Raw genomic sequence first — 25791 nt, 5'->3', positions numbered from 1 at the left:
TGTAAGGTCACCTGAGTAATAGAAGTAAACTTCTGTTTCTAAGCTGATAAAAAGCCATAAATGTTTCTACAGAAAGGCAACACACTGAGTACAAAATTCTTCTGGTACAAGGCCATCACAAGCAGTCCAGAACATATTCTAATTCTGTAATATGGTATATATGTGTGTATGCATATGCATGGTATAAATAAGTATTAGTTAAAGTATGTGTGTGGCTTCACCTATAGGACATCCATGAGCACGAATCTCTACCTGCTGACAAAATTGATATTAGTGCTCTTATGTCTAGGATTATGCTATATAAAGTCTCCCATGTTGCTAGTGCTCAGCCAATGTGTGATGACCATAGCACTTCTCACTGGAGCTGGACAAAGGGATACGGTAACACTAGTGTGAGTCCAAAAGCTGTTTACAGGTCACCCTAGATTCTTGGGACTATTACAAAGTCAATCTTTGGGCTTGCCACTAATGTCAGCAGTGTGTTCTGTACCCTAACTTACCTGCAAGGTCTTCTAAACCTTGGAGAGGCAGGGCAACTGTCTCCAAACGCTTCTTCAGCTCATCCTTGAGGTACTGCTCCCCAATGAGTACTGAGAGCTCATCACAAAGTGTCTGTGCCTCCTTAATCTCATGGTCTAACTGCTCCACATCAGATCGAATCTCACTGGTCTCCTCCAGTTGCTGCTTCACGGCCTCAGGCTGGGTGCTGATGGCCGACTGGCTACTTAGTCGCTGTCCAACTGCCTTTACCTTCTCTGATAAGTTCTGGAGTAGTTCTTGGTACTGGGTGCTTTTGATAATAGCTTGGTCAATTTGGCTGGAACGGGAATTGAGTTTGTCAGTCAGTTCAATCCACTTTTGATTGATGCTCTGGAGTTCTTTCTGTACTTGGCTGGTGGATGGAGAGACATCTCCAGGGCCTGTTAGAATGCCCTGAGCCGCCTCGTTCAGCTGCTCATGCTGTTGCCTGCGTGTTTCAAATTCCTTCAGCATAAACTGTAATAGAAATGACATCAAGATGTTTAGAGAGAAAAGACAGATCTAAAAAGAGTGTCAAAACAAAAACTGATTTTAGATTGTGCCAAGTAGTGCCAACTCCTTTGGAAAATAAACCAGAAAACTCCAAGGACCAGGCTGCTAGGAAAATGTAGTATCATTTATAACAACAACAACTGCTTAATAAAAACTTGTTTTGCAAGGGTCATTGATTGTGCCTATTCTATTTCTTTTCCTTATTTGTCATACTCTGTTTCAACATCAGTTACTAAGGTTGGCCTTGTTTTCTGGATTGGCACTCATCAGCTTTGCCAGATAAAACCTGGGGTCCCAGAGCCAGCTAGCTATACCTCTGGCTGGGCTTGCCATTTCAACTCTCAATACCTCTGTTTTTCCTAGTTTCTTTCTTGGAATTCCAACAGCATAAACAATCTGTACGTTACAACATAGCATGATTAGATAATGAGCTTCTTTAAAGCAAGGAGCATGTCTTTTTACTCTTTTCTATCCCTTATTTCATTCAGCAAGGAGTTAGGATTACGGGCTCTGGAGTTGTACTGCTTGGGTTCAAATCCTTACTCTCTTACTTACTAGATGTATATATAACCTTAGGCAAGTTTTTGAAGTTCTCCAAATTTCAGCTTACTTATCTATAAGATGAGGATAGGAAGTACTCATCTTGGCTGTTTTAAGGATTAAATAAGATAATTTATGGAAAGTATTCATCACTCACACTGTACAAAAATAAATAAGACAGGACTTTAAGGAATAACAGATGTGTAAACAATAAACTATAATAGAATGTAAAAAAAAAAAAGCAAAAACGATAAACACTGATGTGAACAAGGCACTGTGAAAGCAAGAAGTAAGGATGATTAATTCGATAGAAGATGACAAAAGCAGAAGAGGGAAGTCAGGAAGGCTTTGCAGAGGACAAAATAAGGAATTCTCCCAGTGAGCAGAGAGTCAGACTGGTGAGGGGCATTTCAGGGGGAGGGCCTAGGATTAGCAAAGGCATAGAGCTGTAGGAATATGGTATGTTCAAGGAAAGGAAGTTACCTGGTGCAGCACAAAACCTAGATATATGGGGGAAGAGTGAGAAATGAGGCTGGCAAGACAAACTGGGATCAGATAGTAGAAAGTCTTATATACGACACTGAGCGGGTATTTGGACGTTGTTCAATAGGCAGCCATGAGCCAGCAAAGCATTTTCACATATTTAGATGTGTGAGTTAAGGAGATAATTTGGTAACTGTGTGGAGGATGCACTAGACAAAGAAGCCCATTAGGCTGTTGCAATGGTCTAGACCTGAGATCTAACCTACCTAAGGTAGTAGCATTTAGAATGGAAAAAGATTAGTACAGTAATTCTCAAAGTACGCTCCAGGGGTCCTCAGAAGTCTCTAGGACCTTTCAGAGGGTCCACGAGGTCAAAACTATTTTCATAAAAATAGTAAGATATTATTTGCCTTTTATAACTTTTCTTTCATGAATGTTCAATGGAGTTTTCCATAGGCTATATGGCATCTGGTATTGCAATAAATTAAATGCAGAAGCAGATATGAAAATCTATGAGAATGTTCTATTAAGCCAGACATCAAAGAGATTTATAAAGCCATAAAACAATATCTCTCTTACTAAAGTTATTATGTTTGGATAATGTTATTTTTTCATAAAAAATATATATGTTACTTATGTTAATGTTATGGTTTTACCAACATTAAAAAAATTAATTAATAAATACATTTATATTTTAAAGATTTTATTTTTTAAGTTTATTCATTTATTTTTGAGAGCGAGAGAGCGAGCACATGGGGAGAGGGGCAAAGAGAGAAGGAGAGAGAGAGAATCCCAAGCAGGCTCCCCACTGACAGTGCAGGGCTCGAACCCACGAACTGTGAGATCATGACCTGAGCCAAAATCAGATGCTTAATGGACTGAGCCACCCAGGCATCCCAACAAATACATATTTTTAGCTTCCTCAGTGTTTTAACACAGTAAATATTAATAGATACCAATATTTAAACACAAGCTCTTTGGGGTCTTTAATAATTTTTAAGAGTGTAAACAGTTGATAGCAAATAGTCTGAAAACCACTGGAATAGGGGGCTAAAAGAAAAGGTTCCTTCAAATACTACTTTTACGTCTTAATTTAGGGAACTTGGTGGATGGTAAGAAGAAATGGAACAAATTTGAAAGAGGATGTAGAACAAGAAAAGGTTTTTGGGTGCTTACAAAAAAAAAGGAGAAGGGGAGAAGAGGAGAAGAAGGAAAAGAACAGGAAGAAGAAGGAGAAGAAGAAGGAGGAGAAGGAGGAGAAGAGGAAGAAGGAGAAGAAGGAGAAGAAGGAGAAGAAGGAGAAGAAGGAGAAGAAGGAGAAGAAGGAGAAGGAGAAGAAGGAGAAGGAGAAGGAGAAGGAGAAGGAGAAGGAGAAGGAGAAGGAGAAGGAGAAGAAGAAGAAGAAGAAGAAGAAGAAGAAGAAGAAGAAGAAGAAATGTTCTCAGCATGATTTCATTGGAAATGACATATTTGGTCAATCTAAATTTCTATTAAACAATTTTTTAAATGTTTATTTATTTTGAGGGAGAGAGAGAGAGAGAGACAGAGAGTGTGTGTGAGAGAGAGAGAACGAGAGAGAGAGAGAGTGGAGGAGGGGCAGACAGAGAGGGAGAGACAGAATCCCAAGCAGGCTCCTCATTGTCAACACAGAAGCCAATGCAGGGCTTGAACCAAAAAACCCTGAGATCATGACCCAAGCCAAAATCGAGAGTCAGACACTAAACCAACTGAGCCACCCAGGTGCCCCTTGGCCAACCTAAATTTCTATGATGGTAGGTACTTAAATAATTTTTTTTCTTGAGGTTTGAGTAACAGAAAAATCTTTAAATGAAACCAGCAGATATAAGACATTACATTAAGTAATATGGTCATTGTCACTGGGGATTAAAAGTAAAATACGGTTCGGTGGGCATTCAAGAGAGCTTTCCTACTATTCTTACTTTCTAATCTTATACCCTAATAAACTTTTGCCTGCTGCTCATTTTGTGTCCACCTAAAAAAAAATGTAAAATACGATTCTACAATGTAGTCACATCCACTCATCTTACTGCCTCTGTTAATGATATTAATAATACAGTTATTGACTGTTCATCATTAAAAAATTTTTTTAAATGTTTATTCATTTTTGAGAGAGAGAGACAGACCCAGCACAAGTGGGGGTGGGGCACAGAGAGAGGGAGACACAGAATCCGAAGCAGGATCCAGGCTCTGAGCTGTCAGCACAGAGCCAGACTCGGGGCACAAACTCATGAACCACGAGATCATGACCTGAGCTGAAGTTGGACACTTAACCAACTGAGCTACCCAGGCGCCTCTGTCAGGCAATGAGATAAAGCCCTTACAAACATCTCATTTAGTTTATAGCAGCACTCTCAACAATAGCCAAATTATGGAAAGAGCCTAAATGTCCATCAACTGATGAATGGATAAAGAAATTGTGGTTTATATACATACAAAATGGAGTACTACGTGGCAATGAGAAAGAATGAAATATGGCCCTTTGTAGCAACGAGGATGGAACTGGAGAGTGTTATGCTAAGTGAAATAAGCCATACAGAGAAAGACAGATACCATATGTTTTCACTCTTATGTGGATCCTGAGAAACTTAACAGAAACCCATGGGGGAGGGGAAGAAAAAAAAAAGAGGTTAGAGTGGGAGAGAGCCAAAGCATAAGAGACTCTTAAAAACTGAGAACAAACTGAGGGTTGATGGGGGTTGGGGGGGAGGAGAAGGTGGGTGATGGGTATTGAAGAGGGCACTTTTTGGGATGAGCACTGGGTGTTGTATGGAAACCAATTTGACAATAAATTTCATAAAAAAAAAAAACCCTTAGAATAAACTATGCTAGTAAATCTTTGTGACCTTTGATTATTAAATATTAAATATATATTTATATGTCTATAAAAAAACCAAAAAAAACCCCAAACATCTCATTTAAACCGAGGAAACTGAGACACTGGAAGGTTAAGTAACTAGTCCAGGGTCATTTGAAATCTACTTGCTGACAACAGCATTCAAATCCAGATTCGCATGACTCCCATTTCTTTGCTTAAAGCAGTAAGCTTTGTGGCTCACCTGGACCTGCTGCTTTTGTGCAGTCAGCATGTTGGGGTCAATAGACAGGGGGCCCAGCACCCCCATCATCAGTTCCTTCTCCATCAGCCAGGGCCGGAGCTGGGATTCTGCAGCCTGGAAGCTGGCCAGATGATTTGCAGATTCCTCCAGCTGCCTTTGCCGGGCCACGGTCACTTCAGTGGCCCTTTCCCATCGGGAATCTGTAGAGAGGAAATGAGAGAATGTGTTCCTTTACGCTCACCAGCCACTGGCCTGATCCCTAAGTTATGTTCCTAACCAACGACAGGAAATGACCCCTGCAGCATTAAAGTTTTTTAAGTTAAAAATAACCTTCATTTAATTTTAACTAAAGTAATGCAGTTCTGTACTTGATTGTGGTGGCGGCTATGTGAAACTACACATGGGATAAAACTGCACAGAACTACATATACACACACAGACACAAATGCACGTATATCTTACACAACACATAGATTATTTTATAGCCTGTTTTTTAACTCTTACTATATAATAAACATCTTTTATGCCCATGTTTTTTCTATGTCAATAAATAATTACTACCATTGTTTACAGTTTAATACTATGAATGTGGCATAATTCACCTAATCCTTCCCGTGAGTAGATTATTTCCCATTTTTTCATTTTTATCACCAATGCTCTCTTTATCACAAGATTGTCAGATTGACTTGCCCAAGAAAGCCAAATATCTGACACTTCGAGTGGAATCTCTAGATCCTTTCCTTAATCAGACTCAATCTCTAACCCCATTTGGGCCTCTTGCTTGCTTCTGAAAATTAACTAAAAATAAGTCCTGCTTTATAGGATGTGCTGAAATTCTATATCTGCTTTGAAGATAAGCAATTTAGTGAATCTTCAATCCCCCTGTGATAACTTACTGAGTTCCTCTTGCATTTCCTTCCAGTTTTCTGCTTCTTGTGAGTTAGGATATGTCATCAGCAACCCAGCCAGGGCTTCCTTTACTTTTTGGATTTTTGGAGAATTCTGTTCCAATTCAGCTAGGAAGGCCTAGAAGAGAGAACAGCAGGGATGCCATGAGATTTCTGGATAGGAAAGAAATCTGTGTGTGTGCAGGAAAGGACTGGAAGACTGGGTTGCAATTATTGGCTCTACTTCTGATGCCATCAGTGACTTGTTTTGTGATTTCAAGATACCTAACATTTCTGCTTCAATTTTTACTTTAAAATGAAAATCTAAGTGGCAGGATTTTTATGTACAACACATTGGTAGAACTCAGTAAAAGGGTATTATTAATCCCCATACACAAAAACTGTCAGATATGATGATGATGATGACAACAAAGACGTCAAGGACATTTATATAGTTGGAGGAGATGGCACGATATGCCCAATTAGAATATAAAACATTTTGGCAAAAAAAACTTTTTTATAGGATTTTCCATATGGTCTTATTTCTTCTGGTATTTTTCCTAGTTCTACATGTCTACCTTAAGAATGAACTGTAATTACAGCTATATTTAAATCCCCCCGGGAGTTGGAAAGGGGCTTTGATGAGAATGGTTTGGCTTACAGCATCATATGGAAAACCAGATCCCATTCTCAGTGAGCTGATGCTTCTGAGGAGGGATATTCTCTTTCTGTAAACAGGTCTGGTTTTGTTTCTGAATCTTATTTATAGTAATTTCTAACTTCATAGGTAAGAAAGTTCTCTAGTAGAGTTTAGGCATATTAATCATCTGAAAGGGCTCCTCATGGCCTGGGTGGGTGGGCATGTCTCACTTTCAGGTCCCAGGCTCAGGCAGGACCATCGGTACAACAGCCCCTTCCTCTTAGTGTTTGGGATACAGCTAATGTAAACATAGTACCTTGTTAGATTCAGCTTGGGCTCTCACTGTTTCCGGCTTGGTTGGAGATGAAGAGGCATCCATGGCTTTCAGGACTTCCTCTTTTGATTCCAGCCACTGCAGCACTGAGCCTGCCTCCTTCTGAACTTCCTGCATTCTGCTGAGGACAGCTTGAAGGCTTTCTTGGTGTTCCCGAAGCACTCCACCCAGTTTCTCATATTTTAAGTTTACATCTGACATGTCACACTGGATCTCCGTCAGATCTAGCATCATAGAAACAGAAATCAGATTGGGATAGCTCTCCAAGCATCCTCCTGAATTCCTCATGCTAAATTACTCATCAGGATCAAGCGTCTCTCCTACTCCTTCTAGTGAACTAGAGATTCTGTTCCTGCTAAATTACATAAAATTTCTTGCTTACATATACAAAGCAAAAAAATGTTTCATTAATCTGCTTTCAGATTTTGACATTAGGTACTCAGATATAGAAATGAAATGCTAAATACACTTGGGAACTGCAGAAGTGAAGGCAGTAAAGGATCTGGGGTATTCTTCTGCTCCCTCTTCTCCAAACGACAGAGAAGTCATGGGGCCAGAAGGATGAATGCTAGACTAGACCACCTTTAGTGTGGCTTCTTTAGGACTCAAAGATTCGCATATGTTTTTCTTCCAGGTCTTTTCCTTCTTGCTCTTATCTAGTGGTGCAATTTATTTCCTAGTACCTTTATTTCATTGGCTGCCAACCTGTTTAGCCTTTAGCAATCCAGCAAAGAAGGATCACAGTGGCTTCTCCCCAGATTTTTTTTTTAACCCTCATACCCATCCTGGCAGCAGTTCTTTCACACATACAAAAACATACACAGATGCCAACGCGAACTCTGTCCTAACACATCCAACAAAGAGGCATTCTCACCTTTGCAGGTGTGGTATCCGTTTACACTGCCTACAGAGCTTCCTACAGAGGGCAGTATGGAACCTGAGCAGAAGGACAGGGAGACAAACAGGGCAAGACAAACTTGTGTTAGGAATACATACAGGCACTGAATTTGTTCTCTGGCACTCACTTTGAGCTCAGGTACCAGGAGGTTAACACAGCACAAGACAACATACTCATGGAAAGAGACAAATCATTTTAGCTGCCAGGCAACAACTCTGATGTTTCGACTTCTGAGCAGTAGGCAGAAGATAGAAGGCTTCTAATCGCTTCTAAAGGAAACCCGAATTCCTTTCCTCAATCTCCAACTAGTATTCTCTGGACCCTGCTATAACTTTGCGAAGCAAGTACTGGTAAAATGATGAAGTCTTTAGAATAGCTGTGCTGTCTGCCATACTCTGCAATGAGGATTTATAATAAAGCCAAAAGGCTCAACTTTAACATCAATGTCCTCCAACATAACAAAAATGAACAGTAAGTGTAATTGAGGACATAAAAAGCAGCATTCTTTTAATAAAGATATTAAAATGAAGCCTTCTCATGTTGCTTCAAAAGGAAGATTCTGTCTTTTCTTTCATGACTTTCTGCTCCCCTTCCCTACCAGAAAGTGGAAATTCTAAGTGCCAATAAATCTAGCTCATAAGCATTGCCATAAATTCTGCCTTTGGTTCTGTTTCTAATTACCACAATTTCACCTATGTTCTCCCCAAGTTGATTCCTGGTACTTCAGGAGTGTCCCAAATTAAATAAATAACAGATCATGTGATTATAAAGATTATACAGAAATGTGAAGAATATTCATGATACAGTGTTACATTAAAAGGTCAGAATAAAACTCATGCACTGATTTCACTAGAAAAAGTTATACATAAGGTTACATTAAAAATAGTTAATTATAAAACTTTTAAATTTTTTTTTAATGTTTATTTATTTCTGAGACATTATTTATTTCTGAGACAGAGCATGAGTGAGGGAGGGGCAGAGAGAGAGGGAGACACAGAATCAGAAGCAGGCTCCGGGCTCTGAGCTGTCAGCACAGAGCCCGACACGGGGCTTGAACTCACAAACCATGAGATCATGACCTGAGCCGAAGTCGGTCTCTCAACCGACTGAGCCACCCAGGCGCCCCAAAACTTTTAAATGTTAACATGATTGTATTTTCACTGAAAAAAAAAATGGATCAAACAGAAAGATCATATTCCATTGCAGTATGGTGATGGCCAAAAAAGAAACTGGACTAGTAATTAAAGCCAAGACTGTCACCAACTTGGTATGTGAGCCTTAGTCTATGGATAGACCTCAGTTATCTTCTCCAGGATATGAAGGTAATACTAGCTATCCTGTTAGCTCTCATGGAGTTACTAGAGAGAGGTAATGAGGCAGTGTATATGAAAGCACTTTATAAAACAAAAAGAGCTACACAAATGTCAAGAACTGAAATATTCAGGACTTCTCAGAGATAGAAGAGAACTGTGAAAACACTCAGGCTAGTGATTTTCAAAGCACCCAAGGAGGTGCTTTAGGGACTCTGTAAATGTTTGGTTTTAAGTGTAATATTCAGAATATATTTCTAACCACTTAGAAATGGCAACAAAACGCGCATGTTCAATTATGTTGAATAGCACATCTTAACCAATTTATGCTGTTCTCGGCAGAGAATAAAGTAGCTCCTGTACCTCTCTGCATACATTTATACTTCTTTTTTGAGCGTCACTGATTGAAAAAGCTGTAGCTCTTTGCCAGGACATTACAATAGTCAAACCTACACATGTTCCCTCATACAAAGAAAAACATTTATGGCACATGAGTGCTACATTAAAGAAAATGATAAAGAAGGCTGTGGTGCATCTATTCAGATCAGGCTTTCATTAGGGTGGAATCCTGTTAACAGAATTCTTAACACTTCAGATCATGGTGATGTCAGGTTACAGGCAAATTTTTGTCCTCAATGCCAGTTTTAGGTACTTCCTAGGTTTAAGAAAAGAATGTGAGTCCTCATTAAAATTCTTGGTGATTTAGCTTTGAAACAAGAATTTATTACATCACTTTCAAGTTTCTAGTTCAGCTTAATTGATGAGTGTTCTGAGACTGTAAAGTGAACTTTTTAAAACATTTGTTATCATTTACAACTACTTATCTGTGTGAGTTGCATTTTCTGGATATGATACAGGCAAACAAAATTGAGAAATAAATCAGATAACAAAGCTGTCATCCAGAAATCCTTTTCGAAATTTTTATATTCCCTAAGATAGTCTCAGTATCCTCACCGATGGATTGCATAATAGATAAATGATATAAATTCACTTATAAGGGAAATTTATGCCAATAAAATACCATTTGTATTGTTTTATGTAGTAGAGTTCGATTTGAGATTATTCTTAAACAGACTCTAGGGCTATAAAAAATTTGAACAACCACTGGTCTAGTCCAGAAGTGAAAAAACTATACTGGCCAAATCTGGCCCTCTGCCTATTTCTGTATATAAAGTTTTATTTGAACACAGCCACACCCACTTATTTATATATTGTCTATGACTAATTTTGTGCTACAATGGCAGAGATGTGTAGCGTGACAGAGACCATACGCCTCACAAGCCTGAAGTATTTACTATATGGTTCTTTAAGAAAAAGCTTGCTGACTCCTGATATAGTCACACACTAATAAGTTGCTGACTTAGAGGTTTTATGTGTTGGAATATAAGAAGCACGAATTCCCTGAAATGGTGTCATTTCTGGGTAGTTCCAAGAGATCTTTACACTCCAAAAGAAAAGTAGCCATTCTCAAGAGGTGAAAATAAACTTTTCTCTTACTATGTCAGTGACTATAGAGGTGGACTAACACAGTTTGGTAATAAAACCTATGAGATCCCAATTAACAACCAGAAAGTGATTGTGAGCTCATACAGATTTTGTTTGAAATACTTAATTTGCAGCCAGAGACTATTCATACATCTGGGCATAATCTTTGTGTCCACTTCCAAGAAGTGTGGCAGTCCTTGGTATGCCAACACTGATCCCTAAATGCTGTGTCTCTCTCAAGAGATCAAGCTAATACCCTCCAGGACTGACTCCAATGTAAAGATGATGCACAACCGTCCATTCACATGCTTAAAAGAGAGAAAATTCGTCAAAATGGAAATCTTATTTTAACCCTTCTCTGTTCATTTAGGCTAACTAGTCCCTTTAGTTTTTCCCACCATAAGAAGGAAATCTGCAAAATGGAGCAATGATAGATAGCAAATGGAAAACAGATCAGGTTGAAGGGGAAGACTGCTTTGTGGAACACTCCCCTTTGTTCTCATACTCAACCTTGATTCTGAGTTTTATTAAATAAGGGGTCATAACCAAAGGCCAAAGCAAAGAATGATGTTTATTCACTACATTTTTAAGAACCTGCACTCACCTGTCTTGGCCTGGGAATCGGGTGCTGTGATCTCCATGATGAGATTTTCTAAAGAAGTGCCTTTGCAATTGATTTCGTCCACCAAACTTCCCTTACTTGCCCAGTCATCTAGAAGATCCTGTTAAAAGAACAGACAGCTAAATGTAACATCTGGGGACTTTGGGACACCTGTTCTTCTAAATATATTCCTTAAAGTTTTGATAACATTGAGTGACCATCCTCATGTATTCAGCCACTTCAAGATCGGTTTAGCCAGTCATTATATGGGAGAATGATATCCTGGAATATTCAGGATCTTTTCATCCATCCATCCATCCATCCATCCATCCATCCATCCATCCAATATTTATTGAACATTTACTGTAGGCCAGGCATCATGCCTAACACTGGGGATAAAAAATACGATTATGACACAATTCCTATAACCAAGAGCTCAGATAATCAATTGCACCATAATGGAATAAATGCTATTACAGAAATATAGACAGTAAAGTCTGAGAGCACAAGAGGAGACACACTTAATTCTGCGTAGAAGGAGGAAAGCTTTGAGTTAAGACAAAAGGTATAAAAAGGGAACAGGATGCATGTAAAGAATAAAAAGGAAATGGCAATTGGAGGGTAAAATGAGGAGCTCCATATGGACATGTACAGCAATACCTAGAATCATAGGCTACACTTTGCATTTTCAAGGGAACTTTATATTGGGGTTGCGGTCAGAGCTCTAACAGGGAAAACAATTAGGAAACAATGGCATCTACTCTAACTAGGTCATGTTGTCTCTGGAGGTGGATTGCCTGCCACAGAAGCAGAATTTTACTTCTTCCAAAGCAGGGACACCATCCCAGCTTTGAATTCTTTCCTCCACAACTGAAGTTCCCTGACAATCTACTTAGTTTACCTTAAAAAAAAATTTATTTATTTTTGAGAGAGACAGTAGGGGAAGGGCAGAGAGGAAGACAGAGGATCCAAATTGGGCTCTATGCTGACAGCAGAGAGCCCAAAGCAGGGCTCAAACTCATGAACTGAAGTCTGATGCTTAGCCAACAGAGCCACCCAGATGCCCCTACTTAGTTTGCTTTTGGCCTTAAGCTGCTGAGCAGCAGAGGAAGACAGAGCCATGAACATCTAGCAAGTTCATGCTGCCTAACTGAGCCTTATCAATTCACAGCTGTCAATTCTTTTATTAATCACTCTTGATTCCAAAGAGCCTCAGTTCCCAGACGATGCATTGACTCACAAGATATTTTAAATGTTTGAGGGCAACACAGTGACATCTGTTGGGCACCATGTGAACAACTACTATTACATGATTTTGATCTAACCACGTAGGAAGTTGAGGTTTTTTAGGTTTTTTTCCTTTCCTGTTTCTTTTTTTGGCCTTGAGGTACTGTGAAAAATTTCTTGAAACACTAAGGGCACTGTGGACCAAGAAATCAGGAAGCCTCTGCCCTGGGGGATTCCCTATAGCAAATGTTCCTGGCTCTCTCTGTGAAAGCAACTAAACTCTTCCCTGTCATCTGGCCTAAGACAAATCTTGCTTTACTAAGAAAAGGAAGAGAATGCATGAGAACTAGTTGGAGGCAGACTGGCTTGGTGTCAACAAAAAGAAGAGATGTATTAGAGGTGCAAGCAGAGGCCGAATGACTAAATCAAAGAAGGGATTCTGCAGGGGATTGGAGAAAGGTTAATCCTACTCTGGAAGGTACCTTCCAACCATCTGATTCTAACTTTCCTTTGTTTAGTTGTGGAGCTAGTTCTTCTTTCCTCAACTTGTTGACCATATATCTAGTCACTGGCTCACATATAACAATTCTCAAACACATAGTGAGAGTGTAAGTTTCTCCAGGACTGCACTTTGACAACTGTCAAACTTTGACAAGCTGTCTTTTTGACACAGCATGAGAGGCCTCCGAGAAACAGTTGAAACTTTATAGATGTTATTCCCCATAGGTTACTTTTGTGGTTTTGGTGTGGACGTACATACATGCATGTATGTATTTAGAGAGAGAGAGTTGAGAGCACGTGTGCTAGGGAGAGGGGCAGAGAGAGAGAATCTTAAGCAGGCTCCATGCTTAGCACAGAGCTTGACCCAGGGCTCGATTCCATGATCCTGGGATCATGACCTGAGCCGAAATCAAGAATTGGGACGCTCATCCCACTGGGCCACCCAGGCACCCTGGTTTTGGTTTTTAAATTGGAGATGTTTTGGTGCTCAGTGCTGAGGTAGGGGTAGGTGGGAATCACATGAAGAAAATGGGGAGATTTCTATTCTGATGATGCAGATGGATAACTTGGACTTATCACACCACTTCCCTACCACAGGGGGAGATCAGTCCACACAAGCTTCCATACCGCTGTCTAGTCTGGTTCCTGGAGCTCCTTTTGTTCACCTACCTTCAGGTGTTCGATCTGCTTTTCCAGCTCTTTAGTACTCATGAAAGTCTCTGTAGGTGGAATATTCCCTTCTGTTTCCTTCAGCCATTTCTGGAAGGTCCTAACCAGCTTCCGAAATTCATCCAATTGCTCCTGACAAGATGATGCATCTTCCTCTCTGTCAATGAAGACATTTTGTTACTTGCCAAACTAAGCTTTGTAAAGAAGTCAACTTGAACTAAAACTATACTCATTCTGGGACTCAAGGCAGCTTTTCCTTACAGGGCCTTTCCTTCCCATAATCTTTTCCACAGCAGCTTTGGCTAAACCACCACATACAATGTAAGAGAGCATCAAACTAAGGAATCTGTTGCCCTTGTTTGGACATTTCTGGGGAGAGGAGTCCTCAATCTTACCCCAGGCTAAAGTGAAAGCCAGAGAAACTGAAAGGAGCGTGCTATTTAGGTGCTATGATACAATGGAAAGAATGTAGGCTTTGGATGTCAAGGCCAGCTCTGCCACTTTTTAGGTAGTTGACTCTTTCAAAGCCTAATTCAAATGCTAATCCCCTTAGCAAGGAAGATGCCGAAACTGAGGCTCAGAGAAGTCAGCTTGTGCACACAAAGGAATAAAATAAACCAAGGAGAAAGGATAATTCAATTTCGAAATTAAGTTCTGGAAGTGGCCACATCTGGCAGACTTTAAGCCAGAGATCCTGGTTCTTCATACAGCTAAATGGCCCTGAGCATAGGAAAAACCAGCCTTCCTGGCCTTTATCCCCCTCCTCTCCACTAAATAACCTGCTGCTTACAGTACTGTTTTGAGCAACTGCTTTTCTCTGGTCACTTTCCCAAGGCAATCACTTGCCTAATCAAGGTTATATATATGGCTAAACCAAGAGAAGTCTTATCAAGCTCCTAAACCCACATGAGGTTTTCTAATGGAATCATGGCTTTTCAACAGTCAGCAGGTAATCTGAAATCAGCTACCCTTGTCATATATTCCCATGTTTGCCTTAAAAGAAGAATCCAGACACTCCTCCAAAACAGCAACTTAAATGTGGTCAAAACAAGCACAGAGAGACAGAGAGAGAGAGAGAGAGAGAGAGGACCAATATAACCCGTAATTACATCTGGAAAGTTTCTTCTAATTTTTGTCTTTACTTCAAATCCTGCCACAATCCTACTTGCTGTCCCAAATTTGTTCTTTTGGGTCTAGGTGACCTGGGCCTTTGATTGTACAGAGGGGAACTGAGCCCCATCACTGAGAAGGAATTCATTATTTAGTAAAAGAAAACCACTAAGGACCAAGTAGATTGAATAGCTTTGCCTGAAAGAGGCACTTTCCAACTCCTAGGACTCAGTAGCAGAGTGCCTGATGCCATATTTTCTACTGAAGGAGGAAAAGAAAAGCATTTCATTCAACAGCAAGAAAAAATTAGCTCCCCGAATTGACCAACATATATGAAAACTCACCTTTCTTTAACTGTCTTCTGTAACTCTGTAAAGTCCTTTTTGAGGTTCTGTACCCTGTCCTGGTGTTGGGAGAGGTCCAGGGCAAAGCCACAGGAGCTCAGTTCAGTGACCAGGTGCTCGAGAGTCTCAAGGTTCTCCTGTTGATCTTCCATTTCCAAATTCAGTTCCTGTTAAGCAAATAAGGAAATGTAGTAAATCCTCTCATCATTATAAATAAGTATACTCTAAAAAAAAATAAAAGATAGCTATATTAAATCTGGGGCAAGTTCCCTCTAATCTGTAGAAAAAGAACAAAAAAAGAGGCTCTCTGGATCAACTACAGCAATAAATATGGAGGATTTCTCCAATCCACCTGAGAATGGCTAGGAATTTAAAAGGAGTCTTGTCTCCTTTAAATAAATGTTCAAAGATTTGGGAGGCAGCATGGCAAAGTGAAAAGAATGGAGGTTTTTGGAGTCAAAAAGACTTCTGAAAATCAATCATGGCTTGTGATCTTAAGCTATTAAACTTCTCTGAGCTTCCATAGCTTCTCTCTTCTGTAAAACACGACAAACATACTCTCTCAACTATTATTTAACTCTGTAGTGAAGATATTAGCCAACGTGATTAAGGTAAGGGAAAACAACCTGTGGCATAAAAATTTGAAAAGAAGAGGTAAAACTATATTTGCAGATTATATGAAGTGTATTTATAAAACCCCAAGAGAAACGGGGCACCTGGGTGGCTCAGTTGGTTGGGCATCCGACTTCAGCGCAGGTCATGATCTCACAGTGTGTGAGTTCGAGCCCCACATTGGGCTCTGTGCTGACAGCTCAGAGCCTGGAGCCTGCTTTGGATTCTGTGTCTCCCTCTCTCTCTCTGCCCCTCCCCTGCTCATGCTCTGTCTCTGTCTCAAAAATAAATAAGAACATTAAAAAACAAATTAAAAAAAAAAAACCCAAGAGAATCAATACAATTAATCAAACAACGATGTAATCCAATAAAATAGCAAGCTTTATGAATAAAACCTTAAAATATTTCTGATAGACACAAAAGCATACCTCAATAAATGGAAAGATATCCATAAAGATATGTATGTATATGTATGCATATATGCATGCATGAATAAATTTAATATGACCCAAATAAAACTACTAACTTTTCCCCCTATGACTAATAAAGTTGATTCTAAAGTTCACATGGAAAAATAAACATACAAATATAGATATGAAAAATGCTGAAGGAAAGCAAGAAAGGAGAGACTAGCCCTACTAGATACTAAAACATACCATAAAGCCTGAGAATAAAAAACAGTACGCTATGGTTTGTGAACAGACAGACCAGCAAAGAAGAACAGAAAATCCAGAAATAGACTTGAGCCTATACGGATAAACTGTATATGATAAAGATGAGTTCTCAAATCACTGAGGAAAAGATGGACTTTTCAGAGAAATGGTATTGGGAACAACTAGATAGATCAACTTGGATTCATACTATGCACGGTATCTTAGAATAAACTTAAAATGTGAAAAGATTCAAATATAAAAGAATGAAAGAAACCATACAAGTTCTAGAAGTGAATTCATGGGTGAATTCCTTCACCTGTGTGTGGCAAAAGGCTTTCAAATTATGACCAAAAATACATGTTCAGTAAAAAGTGATAAAGTTTACTGTGTAAAAATTTAAAAACCCCTTACATGGCCAAAAACACTATATAAGCAAAAGACAAAGGACAAACTGTGAAAAAAGATTTTCAACAGATCACATAAAAAGAATTAATCTCCCTAATACAGAACTTTTATAAGTTGAAAGAAGAAAAAAACCCAAAAAACAAAAATCAAACTCCTGACAGAAAACAGTAAAGGCCATGAACAAATAGTTTACAAATAAAAGCCCTTAAATGTATAAAAATATACTTAACTTCATCAGAGAAGAAATAAAAATTAAAACCACATTGAAACTTCATATTTTCTCAATGAGATTAACACAAATTCCAATGCTGACAACATATTCTGCATGCACTGCTGGTGGGAATGCAAAATGGTGAAATCTTGTTGGAGGGAGGAGGATGTAGGTAAAAACTATGCTGGTGTTTATTGTGCATTCCTTCTACTTTTCTGTAAGTTTGCAATTATTCAAAACAAAATCCCAAAAGGACAGGAAACGAAACAAAACCCAGAGACCCTACTTTAACATGGAAAAAGCTGGATAAACCCAAGGCAGCAATGTGGGGATACTGGAATGCTGAAGTGCTACAGGTGGCAATGTGGGCAAGTACAGCCACTGTGGAGCCAAGGTGGCCACTACTTGGTCAAATTAAGCATAGACATATGCTATGACCTAGCAATCCAGCAGCATATGTATCTGTATCTGTGACAGGTGATACTCCTCACCAAATATTTCCAACTCTGCACCAACTACATATATGGTAGGAATACATTTCTCCACCCCCTTGAAAGCCAGGTATAGAACCTGCCTTAACTAATGAAATGTGAATGGATTTGATTGATTGCTCCCTGTTGCAGCGGTAGTCATGAAGGCATATGGCAGGATGAAGTTCCCGTGAACTTGAATCCCTGAAAATGACCGTGACGGACTAAGTAGCCCTACTGCTCTGGGTTAAACATGCAGAATGAGTGAAAAATAAATCCCAGTTTTGTTTTTAAAAAATGGACAAACAATATCTAGTTTACAGGGCGGTTGTGATAATTCTTTAAGATAACGCAGGTCAAGTTTCTAGTACACTGACTGACGTATTATGTGCTCAGTGAGTGCTGGTCCCCTCCTTGCCCTTCTTTTCTCTTTGTTCTGCCAATTTGGCAGATATATTCTCACCTGGATCTGCTGGAAGAAATGTGCAATATCTTGATCTGGCTGATTTCCAGAGGCTAGCATCCGGCTTTTGTTTTCCATGAACTGCTGCAGCTTATCAGAGAGATGTTCAAACATCTCTGCCTGGGGCAGAAGCTTCTTTAGGGAGCTCTCCTTTTCTTGCTGCTGTAGACAGAGTTGTTCGAAGCGCTGGCTCACCTCCGCCAGTTTGCCCTGCAGCACCGCAGCCGTGGTGCTGTCTGCCGTCTCCATGAACCGGGTCACCATCTCACGGGTGGCCTCCAAGCTACTCTTTTGCCGAGCAATGTCTTGCTTCAATTTCTGTCACCAGAAATGTGTCTGTCAGCTCCTGGCTCACTTATCCTAGGATATCTGAGCCACAAACCAATAAACTTCTCATAATTACATGCTCCCTTCCTCAAGGAAGGTTGGATTGCAACTGAGCCTCTGTGATACCATACAACCCATCCCCTTAGTTCTCCAGCCTATTCCACCAGTGACTCTGTAGCACTGCTTTTCCTCGAGCTTAACAATGGTTTGGAAATTGGGTAGAAATATCTTTATGTGGATTAATCATCATCGCTAAGTCTTATTAGAAGATTCATGGGAATGAATTCTTCTGATACTTTTTCAAAGTGATGAAATTCTGGAACACAGCAAATACATCCTCTATGCTAACTCTTGGGGCATTGGTCTCACCATGTTAGTGGCCAGGGCTTCCTGGATGACTCCCGATGACAGTGATGTCACCTGCTCCTCTTCCAGGTTTTGCTCGACTTCCCTGATGGACTGCAACAAGCTCTCCAGGCTTTCCTGGACACTCTGAGATTGGGCAATTGCCTTCTGCAGCAGAGCAGAGCGCTCAGCCAGGTTACTGGAGAGGCTCTGAAAATGGCTGAGTATGGAATCTGGAAAATGAGGGCCATAAGAAGAGTGTGGACATGATGTTTGTGTTGTGCTTTTAAAAAGAATGTATTTAAATTGCACATGTTAATTACAATAATAACAGGCATTACAACAAAAAGAAAGAATAAGCTTCAAGTGAATTTATATTTGAGCCAAATTCACAACGCACTGTTTACTGAGCACCTGCTAAATGCCAGAAATTGTGCTGGATGCTGAGGACTGAAGACAATTAAGATGAGTCCTTGCCTTCTGCAAACTTAGGACCATAAAAGCAAGCATAGGCAGCAAAAGGCACATCACAATTAACCATAAAAATAAAATCGTAAGTGCTATATTGATGGTAAGAGTAATGTACTAGAGAAGCCTGAAGGAAGAATAATTATTTCTTATCTTTTATTTCTTTTGGGGGTTGGAGGTGGTAGTCAGGACTTTACAAAGGAAGAAACCTCTCAGGTACAGCTAGAAGTTTGAGCAAGATTTCATCACGCATGCTAAGCACTCAATACATGTTAGCAGTTAAACCATAGGGAAAACTTCAGGGGTCAAGTAATGAAGAAATGACAAGTTTACTTGGGAAAGGAAAGAAGCAGGGCATGGCTAGAAGGCAGAATGCCTGGGGAGAGGAGTTGAAACCAGATTGCAAAGGCGGTCAATGGTGCAGGGACAAAGCTCATTCGAGGGTGAGCTATTACCGGTTGTATCCTCAGCCCCTTGCGGGCACCACAGATACTTGCACGATATAGTGTGATGTATTACAGAACAGTGGTACATACTAAGAATTAAGGGAGCACTCTTGTTATTGCTGCTTCATACCTGTAGTTTCTTGCACATGCTTGCGGTCTGGAGCTGGCTCTCCTTCAATTTCCATGAGGTCATGGGCTACTTTTTGGAGCTTTTCTACAGGTACTTGGTGCTCAGCTAATTCTTCCTGCAACTGCTGCTTGTCCATGAAAAAAGCCAAAAGTAAAACCTCTGAGTAATCAAAGCTGGTTCTAGGAACCGAGAGCTCCTTAGCATGATGCTGCTGGAGCTATGAAGAATAATGCTGTTTATCCATACCCACAGATGTTAGAATTAACTGTTTTTAGGAACCAGATCTTGTCCGAGGCATCCCAACCACTGCCTTTAACCTATGAGAGTATTTGCTTTATCTTGTGGTAGGTGCTCCATCCCATGTGCTAGAACAGCCTGTGTCCCCGCCTACCTTTGCTGTTGCAAGCTGCTGTTGTAGGATCCCAGGGTCAGAGGCAACAGTATCTGAGAGGAGCTTCTCCAGGTTGGCTTCACAAGCCTGCATCCAGGCCTGCAGGCTGTCAGCAGTGCTCTGGAACTGCTGATACCGGCCTAGGAGCATGTTCAGGTGAGAGCCCAATCGTGTACACTGTGCGGGAGAAAAAAAGGGAAAGCAGATTTATGCAAGGGCAGGCTAGAGGCAGCAGCTTTGTAGGTAGGCACAGTCCAAAGAAAAGCCTGGCTTTGTTAAAGGGATCTCACTAGAACTACAATTGAGGGTAGTTCTGGGGACTCCATGGACAGATAAGTAGCAACCATCTTCTACAAGTGGGGCCTCTGCTGTTTGATCCATACTATTCACCCCAACTATATTATAGACCTGTGAAGATTTAGTGAGTTATATGATAAGCCACCAAAGAAATGCACACCAGGTTGCAGGCTAAGGCAGGGACTAGGAGGTACAAAAAGTGTTCCTTTTGGTGAGGTCAGAGATGTTGGCAAAATGCACAATACAAGTTAGAAGAACTGACTGGATTATACATCTTGGGAGCTAACGGGAATTCTCTGATAGGGAAGAAGGTAAGGATTTACCTAGATGCTCTGTCTAGGAATAAAGACTGTGTATGTGGTTCAAGTTTTCCTTGTACTATGTCTCCTGCGAGCCCACATCTGCTGATCAGGATACAGGAAGCGAGCACCTCCATCCACCTTCCCTACCAGAGCGAGACATGATACCCCTGATACTGCTGGGACCAGGCATTAGCCCATGGGCCTCCACATTCTGCATTTTTGCAGAGCTCATAAACACATTCTGCCTGTGGTCAATACACAAATCAGTTCACTCACTATGTCCTGAAGTTCTTATTCTAAGCCCCAGAAACCATGCATAGTTATGTGAGGGCTGCTGTGATTGTTCCCCCAGAGGCCATCAGGAACTTCTTCGTACCTCTGAATGCAGAGCAGTGTATCTTTCTGTTGCATCCTTCAGTTTGCCCTTCACTAACATTCCAGTTGCTGATGCCTCTCTGCCTTCCTCAAAGCTGTTTTCTGTGTCTAAAACTTTCTGTCCGGAGATGGTCACAAATCGCAAGTCTCCTTTGTGGGAAATGACATCCTCCGAGAAGCTGCCCTGCCGCTTCAGCAGGGAGGGAAGGGCTTCGGGGCAGCTGCCTCCTTGATGCATGTTCTCCAGCTCTCTCTCAGACCGTTCCAGCCAGTTCTCAAACTCTTCATGGTCCTGCAGAAACTTCTGCAGCTCGTCCCGCAGTGTCTGTACCTGCTTCAGCTCCGCCTCCGACCGGGCCAGGGAAGAGGCATATTGGCCCTTTAGCTCTCCGAGCTTGTCTTCTAGCACCTGGCGTTCTTCGGGGGTGAGGTTGTGGCCATGCTGATCCAGGAAGGCCTGAGCAGACTGGGTGGCCAGGATGAAATTTTGCTGCTGAGACAGCAATTCTTGGTGATGGGCCTGGCAAAAAATCCCCCCAAGCAAAGGACAATCAGCAGGTACACCACAAAAATTTGGTTATATCTACAGCTGGAAGTAGAGAAAGATCTCAATAGGCCACTTTTCCAGCTGCTCAAAAAACCACCAATATCTCTCACTCTCTAAGGATTATGCCATATACTAATCCCAGCTGAACTGACACATACAAGATCTTACATTTTTCAAAGAGATTTCACGTGTATTATCTCAACTGATTTGGGACACAACCTGCAATGTAGGCAGACAATATAATATCTATATTAAACATATTAGGATAAGGGATACCAGAAAGATGTTATATGTCTTGACTAAGCTCACCCAGACAGTTAAGGGACAAACTGAGACTAGAATCTGGCTGTCTTTACTAAACCATCCTAAGCCTAAAAGAAGGTACAAATGGCCAGCTGATAACTACTCACATTAGTGGAAGGGGAAAGTAAGTTGGATAAGCCAGACATATGACAGTATAAAAACTGCAAATACTTAGCTGTGAAATATGTCACTTACATATCCATGAAGCCGGTCCCAACTAGAAAAGCTCTTGGAAAATTAATTCATTAAATAAACAATTTAAATTTTAGTGAGAGTAAAATGTATTTCTGGATAGCATAAGTAATTTGTATTTCTTATTTGTATGTGCTATAGCTACATGGTTACACGTGGACCTTTTTCTATTTTGATGGGATTTAAGTTATTTTAGGGAGCTGTGTTTGTTTTGTTTTGTTGTTTAAAATGTTCTTCCTGAGTCTATTAGACAACAGTGGGAGTTCAGCCAGTGTTCCTGCCTACCTATAGTTTATGCAACTACCTAGGATCAGGACAATAGCCTAATTTTTTCTGGAATATTGTCCAGTTTCAACCTGTATCAGCAACCTGACAGTGTCAGCTTCCAACATCACCTCAGGGAAGCTGGGGTGACAAATATTTCCTTCTCAAGTAAATAGTAAGGGGCAGTACCATAGCTTGTCTGTACACCCCCCCCAGATGTCCCCATCTCATCCACCCATGAGTAAGGCAGTCTCTTTCCTGGGATGGAGATGCCCCTTGGTCAGGCTGACTACTGCCAGCAACAAGTATCAGGACATTCCTTGTGACAGCAGACCCATTTTTGCTCTGTGCTGTTAAAAGACTGCCACAGCTTTGGGGGACACCCTACAATGGATCTCCAACCATAGAATAGCATGCAAGAGGCAAAAATCTTACTAATACAAAACACAGCAATGACTGACAAAGGCCATTCAATAGAAGATTTCTAGCTAAGCCAAATTTTCTTTGCTATGAAGATATCACTACTAAAATAGGTAATCTATGTGTTTTCTGAGTTCCCTAAACATACTGTTTTTCAGTCATGCCTGCACATGCCAGTTAATATTCTAGGAGATGGTTCATCTGGTTCGTTCACTGGTTTAACTCCAGTGCCGGACATATAGCAGGTGCTCAATATTTGCTGAATAATGAATAAAGGAATAGAGATAAATAGTCAGGAATGGTTTCTTGAGGGCAACAGGCAACCACTAAAAGGCTCGATCAGGGATATAGCATTTTAGAGCAAGGATGGGAAAGGAGAGAGAAAGGAGCCCAGGATGATGTTTAGTTCAGACAATTACGTGGAAGTAGAGGAAGGAGAACACATCTGACTGGGGGAGGGGTGTTATTTTGAGGTTCAGCTGTTTGTGGTTCCAAGTTACAAATAGGCAGATGGATTTATGTACTGGTTTGAAGCTCAGCACAGGCATTAAGGCTGGAGACAAATACATACTGGAATTCACTAGTATAAATAGTAAGTGAAGTGTCATGAGTGGATGAAATTACCCAAGGGAAGCATATTCTGAAAGATGAGAATAGGCTTAGGCAACAACCCGGAAGCACATCAGTATTTCACAAGTTGGCCAGAGGAAAGGAAAAGGGATTACTGGGGCAGAGTCCTGCTTTGGAAACCAAGGCACACAGTATTTCAACGGTGTCAAAGCTGCTGAGGTATCGAAGAGGGCATGAACTGAGAAGTGCGCACTGAATTTACGGGCAAGGAGGTTATGGTGACTTGCCTGGGGTGGCAGAGAGCCCCTGGCATCGTGAGGACAAGCTAACATCCTCACCTTCATCTTCTCGCACTGCTTGTCCAGCTCCTCCAGGGCTTGGTTCACTGCCCTGTGGCCATCAGTGGTGTCCATGGCTCCTTTCCCCAGGCCAGCTCCTGACAGCTGCTCCATTTGTCTGCCAGTCGATCCCACCCCAGTCACCCAATCCAAGAGAGCATCAATCTTACTCCTGTTCTCGGCCAGTTCCTTTGCTGCTTTACTCTGAAAGCCATAGAAGAGGTTTAGTAAGAAGACCTTAGATACTCGGCTATACAAGAACAAATTAAGTAAAAGGTGAGACTTTTATGCTAAAGAAAAAGAGAAGCTCTAAGACTACGTATAAACATTCGTGGCATCCACAAAAAAGAATGAGCATCTTCTAAATCTGTTGAAAAACAATTACTTACAACAATCTCTAGATTTTGTCTGTATCTCACTGCTCAAAAAAAAAAAAGTGAGTAGGGGGCAGGGGTGGGTGGCAAATTTCAGGATTTAAAAGGGCTTTAATAGAGGATTTGATCCTGGCTTCCAAGCAAGGCTTCACAGAATCCTTTCTAGGTGTGTGGAAATGATAGCCTGGCTTGGTAGGGTCAGAAACAGCACAGTCACACTCATTACTTGCTGCCCTTCCCTAAGGGAAATGCAGACTACTCCCATCCTTTTTTCTGCCACACAGAGCACTGAGTTCTAAAATTTGCCTCTCAAATTCCATTATCTGACTGTTCAAGTATTTTAATTTATTAAACATTCATGTATTAGAGAATTCCCCTTCAGGTAACTTATTTCTCCTTTCCACATTCTCCACCTCCCCCATTAGTGTCAGAGTCCACGGCCAGGCAAAGGATTTAATTCAATCTGCCGGTGCTGAGGGGGGTGCAGAAAGCCGTTTGAGACTTTACCTACTCCTAGACTTGTACCAGTGCCACAGTTTGCACTGAATCTATAGGGGCAGCCTGGGGATAGCTTGTGGCACACTAAGACCCCCCACCTACTTCCCCCTAGTGCTGTTGGATCATCAGTATAGATTCATGTTTGAAATATGCCATTTGCTCTTTCTTCCTCAGTGTACTACCCTTCTTCACTAAGTTCTTTCCAACATTTTTCAATTGGAAGACTGAGTACACAGATAGCAAAAAAAAATCTGTTTCTCTGGGGGGGTGGGGTAGGTGATATGAACTTCCTACCAACTATACTTGACTTAAAGTCCTTCAGGATGATTCTTGTACAAATAAATCTTGACTGGGGTGCCTGGGTCAGGATCTCACAGTTCATGAATTTGAGCCCCACATTGGGCTCCATGCTGTCAGTGAGGAGCCTGCTTGGGATTCTCTCTCTCTCTGCTCTCCCAAGCTCTCTCTCTCTCAAAACAAATAAATAAACTATAAATACACACACACATACATACATATATGACTCACAGACCAACTCCAAAGTAACCCCTTTTCATAATTCTGTTCTCTGTAAGGCAATGAGTTTCCCTTCATTATATACCTTTTACTTATTTGCCAGGTACCAAAATTTTCATTTTTGAAAAATACCAAGTATCAAAGCAGTCTGGTTACCTTTTCAGTCTCCTGCTGTACGGCTGAAGTCACCACTTCTTCCAGCTCCTTCTGGGCCACCCGTGTCCGTTCCTGGAGAGCCTCATACTGTTCCTTAGCCTGATGAAGCTTCTCCCGAAGAGCTGTCAACTCGTGGGGGCTCAGCTTGGTCTGGTTCTCTTCCAGGAACCCTTCGATGTCTTTGACAACACTGGCAAATGAGGTGGCCCGATTCTGAATATCGTCCTGTAAATCCTTAACACACGAACACAGGGATGGTAAAGACTTCAGTGTTACTTCTTCTAAGATTGCTAACAGTGCAAAGATGGAATGGCTAGCATGACACAGACCTGCATCAGATGTGTGTCCCTCACTATAATCTGCTTTAAGGTTTAGGTCTAAGCCAATGCAAATAATTTCTAAGATTTTTTTTACTTAAGAAATTTTCTAATATTTATTAGAAATATTAAATATTAAATTAAATATTTAAATTAAATATTAAATATTTCTAATATTTAATTTTCTAAGCAAAATTTAAATTTCTAAGCAAACATTTGATGAAGACAAAAGAGGAGACTCCCCACAAACATGATGTTTATTT

At 40.7% G+C, this 25791-nt stretch overlaps 1 protein-coding gene across 1 annotated transcript in view; it reads right to left on the bottom strand.

Moving 5' to 3' along the window:
• MACF1 (microtubule actin crosslinking factor 1) overlaps positions 1-25791 on the bottom strand; it is a 230379-nt gene that overhangs the window by 81776 nt on the left and 122812 nt on the right. The window contains 15 exon segments of the mRNA XM_032594263.1: positions 501-996; positions 5133-5332; positions 6029-6158; positions 6976-7217; positions 7868-7930; positions 11291-11408; positions 13685-13841; positions 15139-15305; positions 17953-18270; positions 18649-18857; positions 19669-19792; positions 20060-20236; positions 21035-21553; positions 23668-23871; positions 25212-25445. Of these exon segments, the coding sequence (XP_032450154.1) occupies positions 501-996; positions 5133-5332; positions 6029-6158; positions 6976-7217; positions 7868-7930; positions 11291-11408; positions 13685-13841; positions 15139-15305; positions 17953-18270; positions 18649-18857; positions 19669-19792; positions 20060-20236; positions 21035-21553; positions 23668-23871; positions 25212-25445 (3358 nt within the window).

The sequence above is a fragment of the Lynx canadensis genome, chromosome C1 (genome assembly GCF_007474595.2).
Source record: "Lynx canadensis isolate LIC74 chromosome C1, mLynCan4.pri.v2, whole genome shotgun sequence".
Lineage (NCBI taxonomy): Eukaryota > Metazoa > Chordata > Mammalia > Carnivora > Felidae > Lynx > Lynx canadensis.
This window is presented reverse-complemented; position numbering and strand designations above follow the sequence as displayed.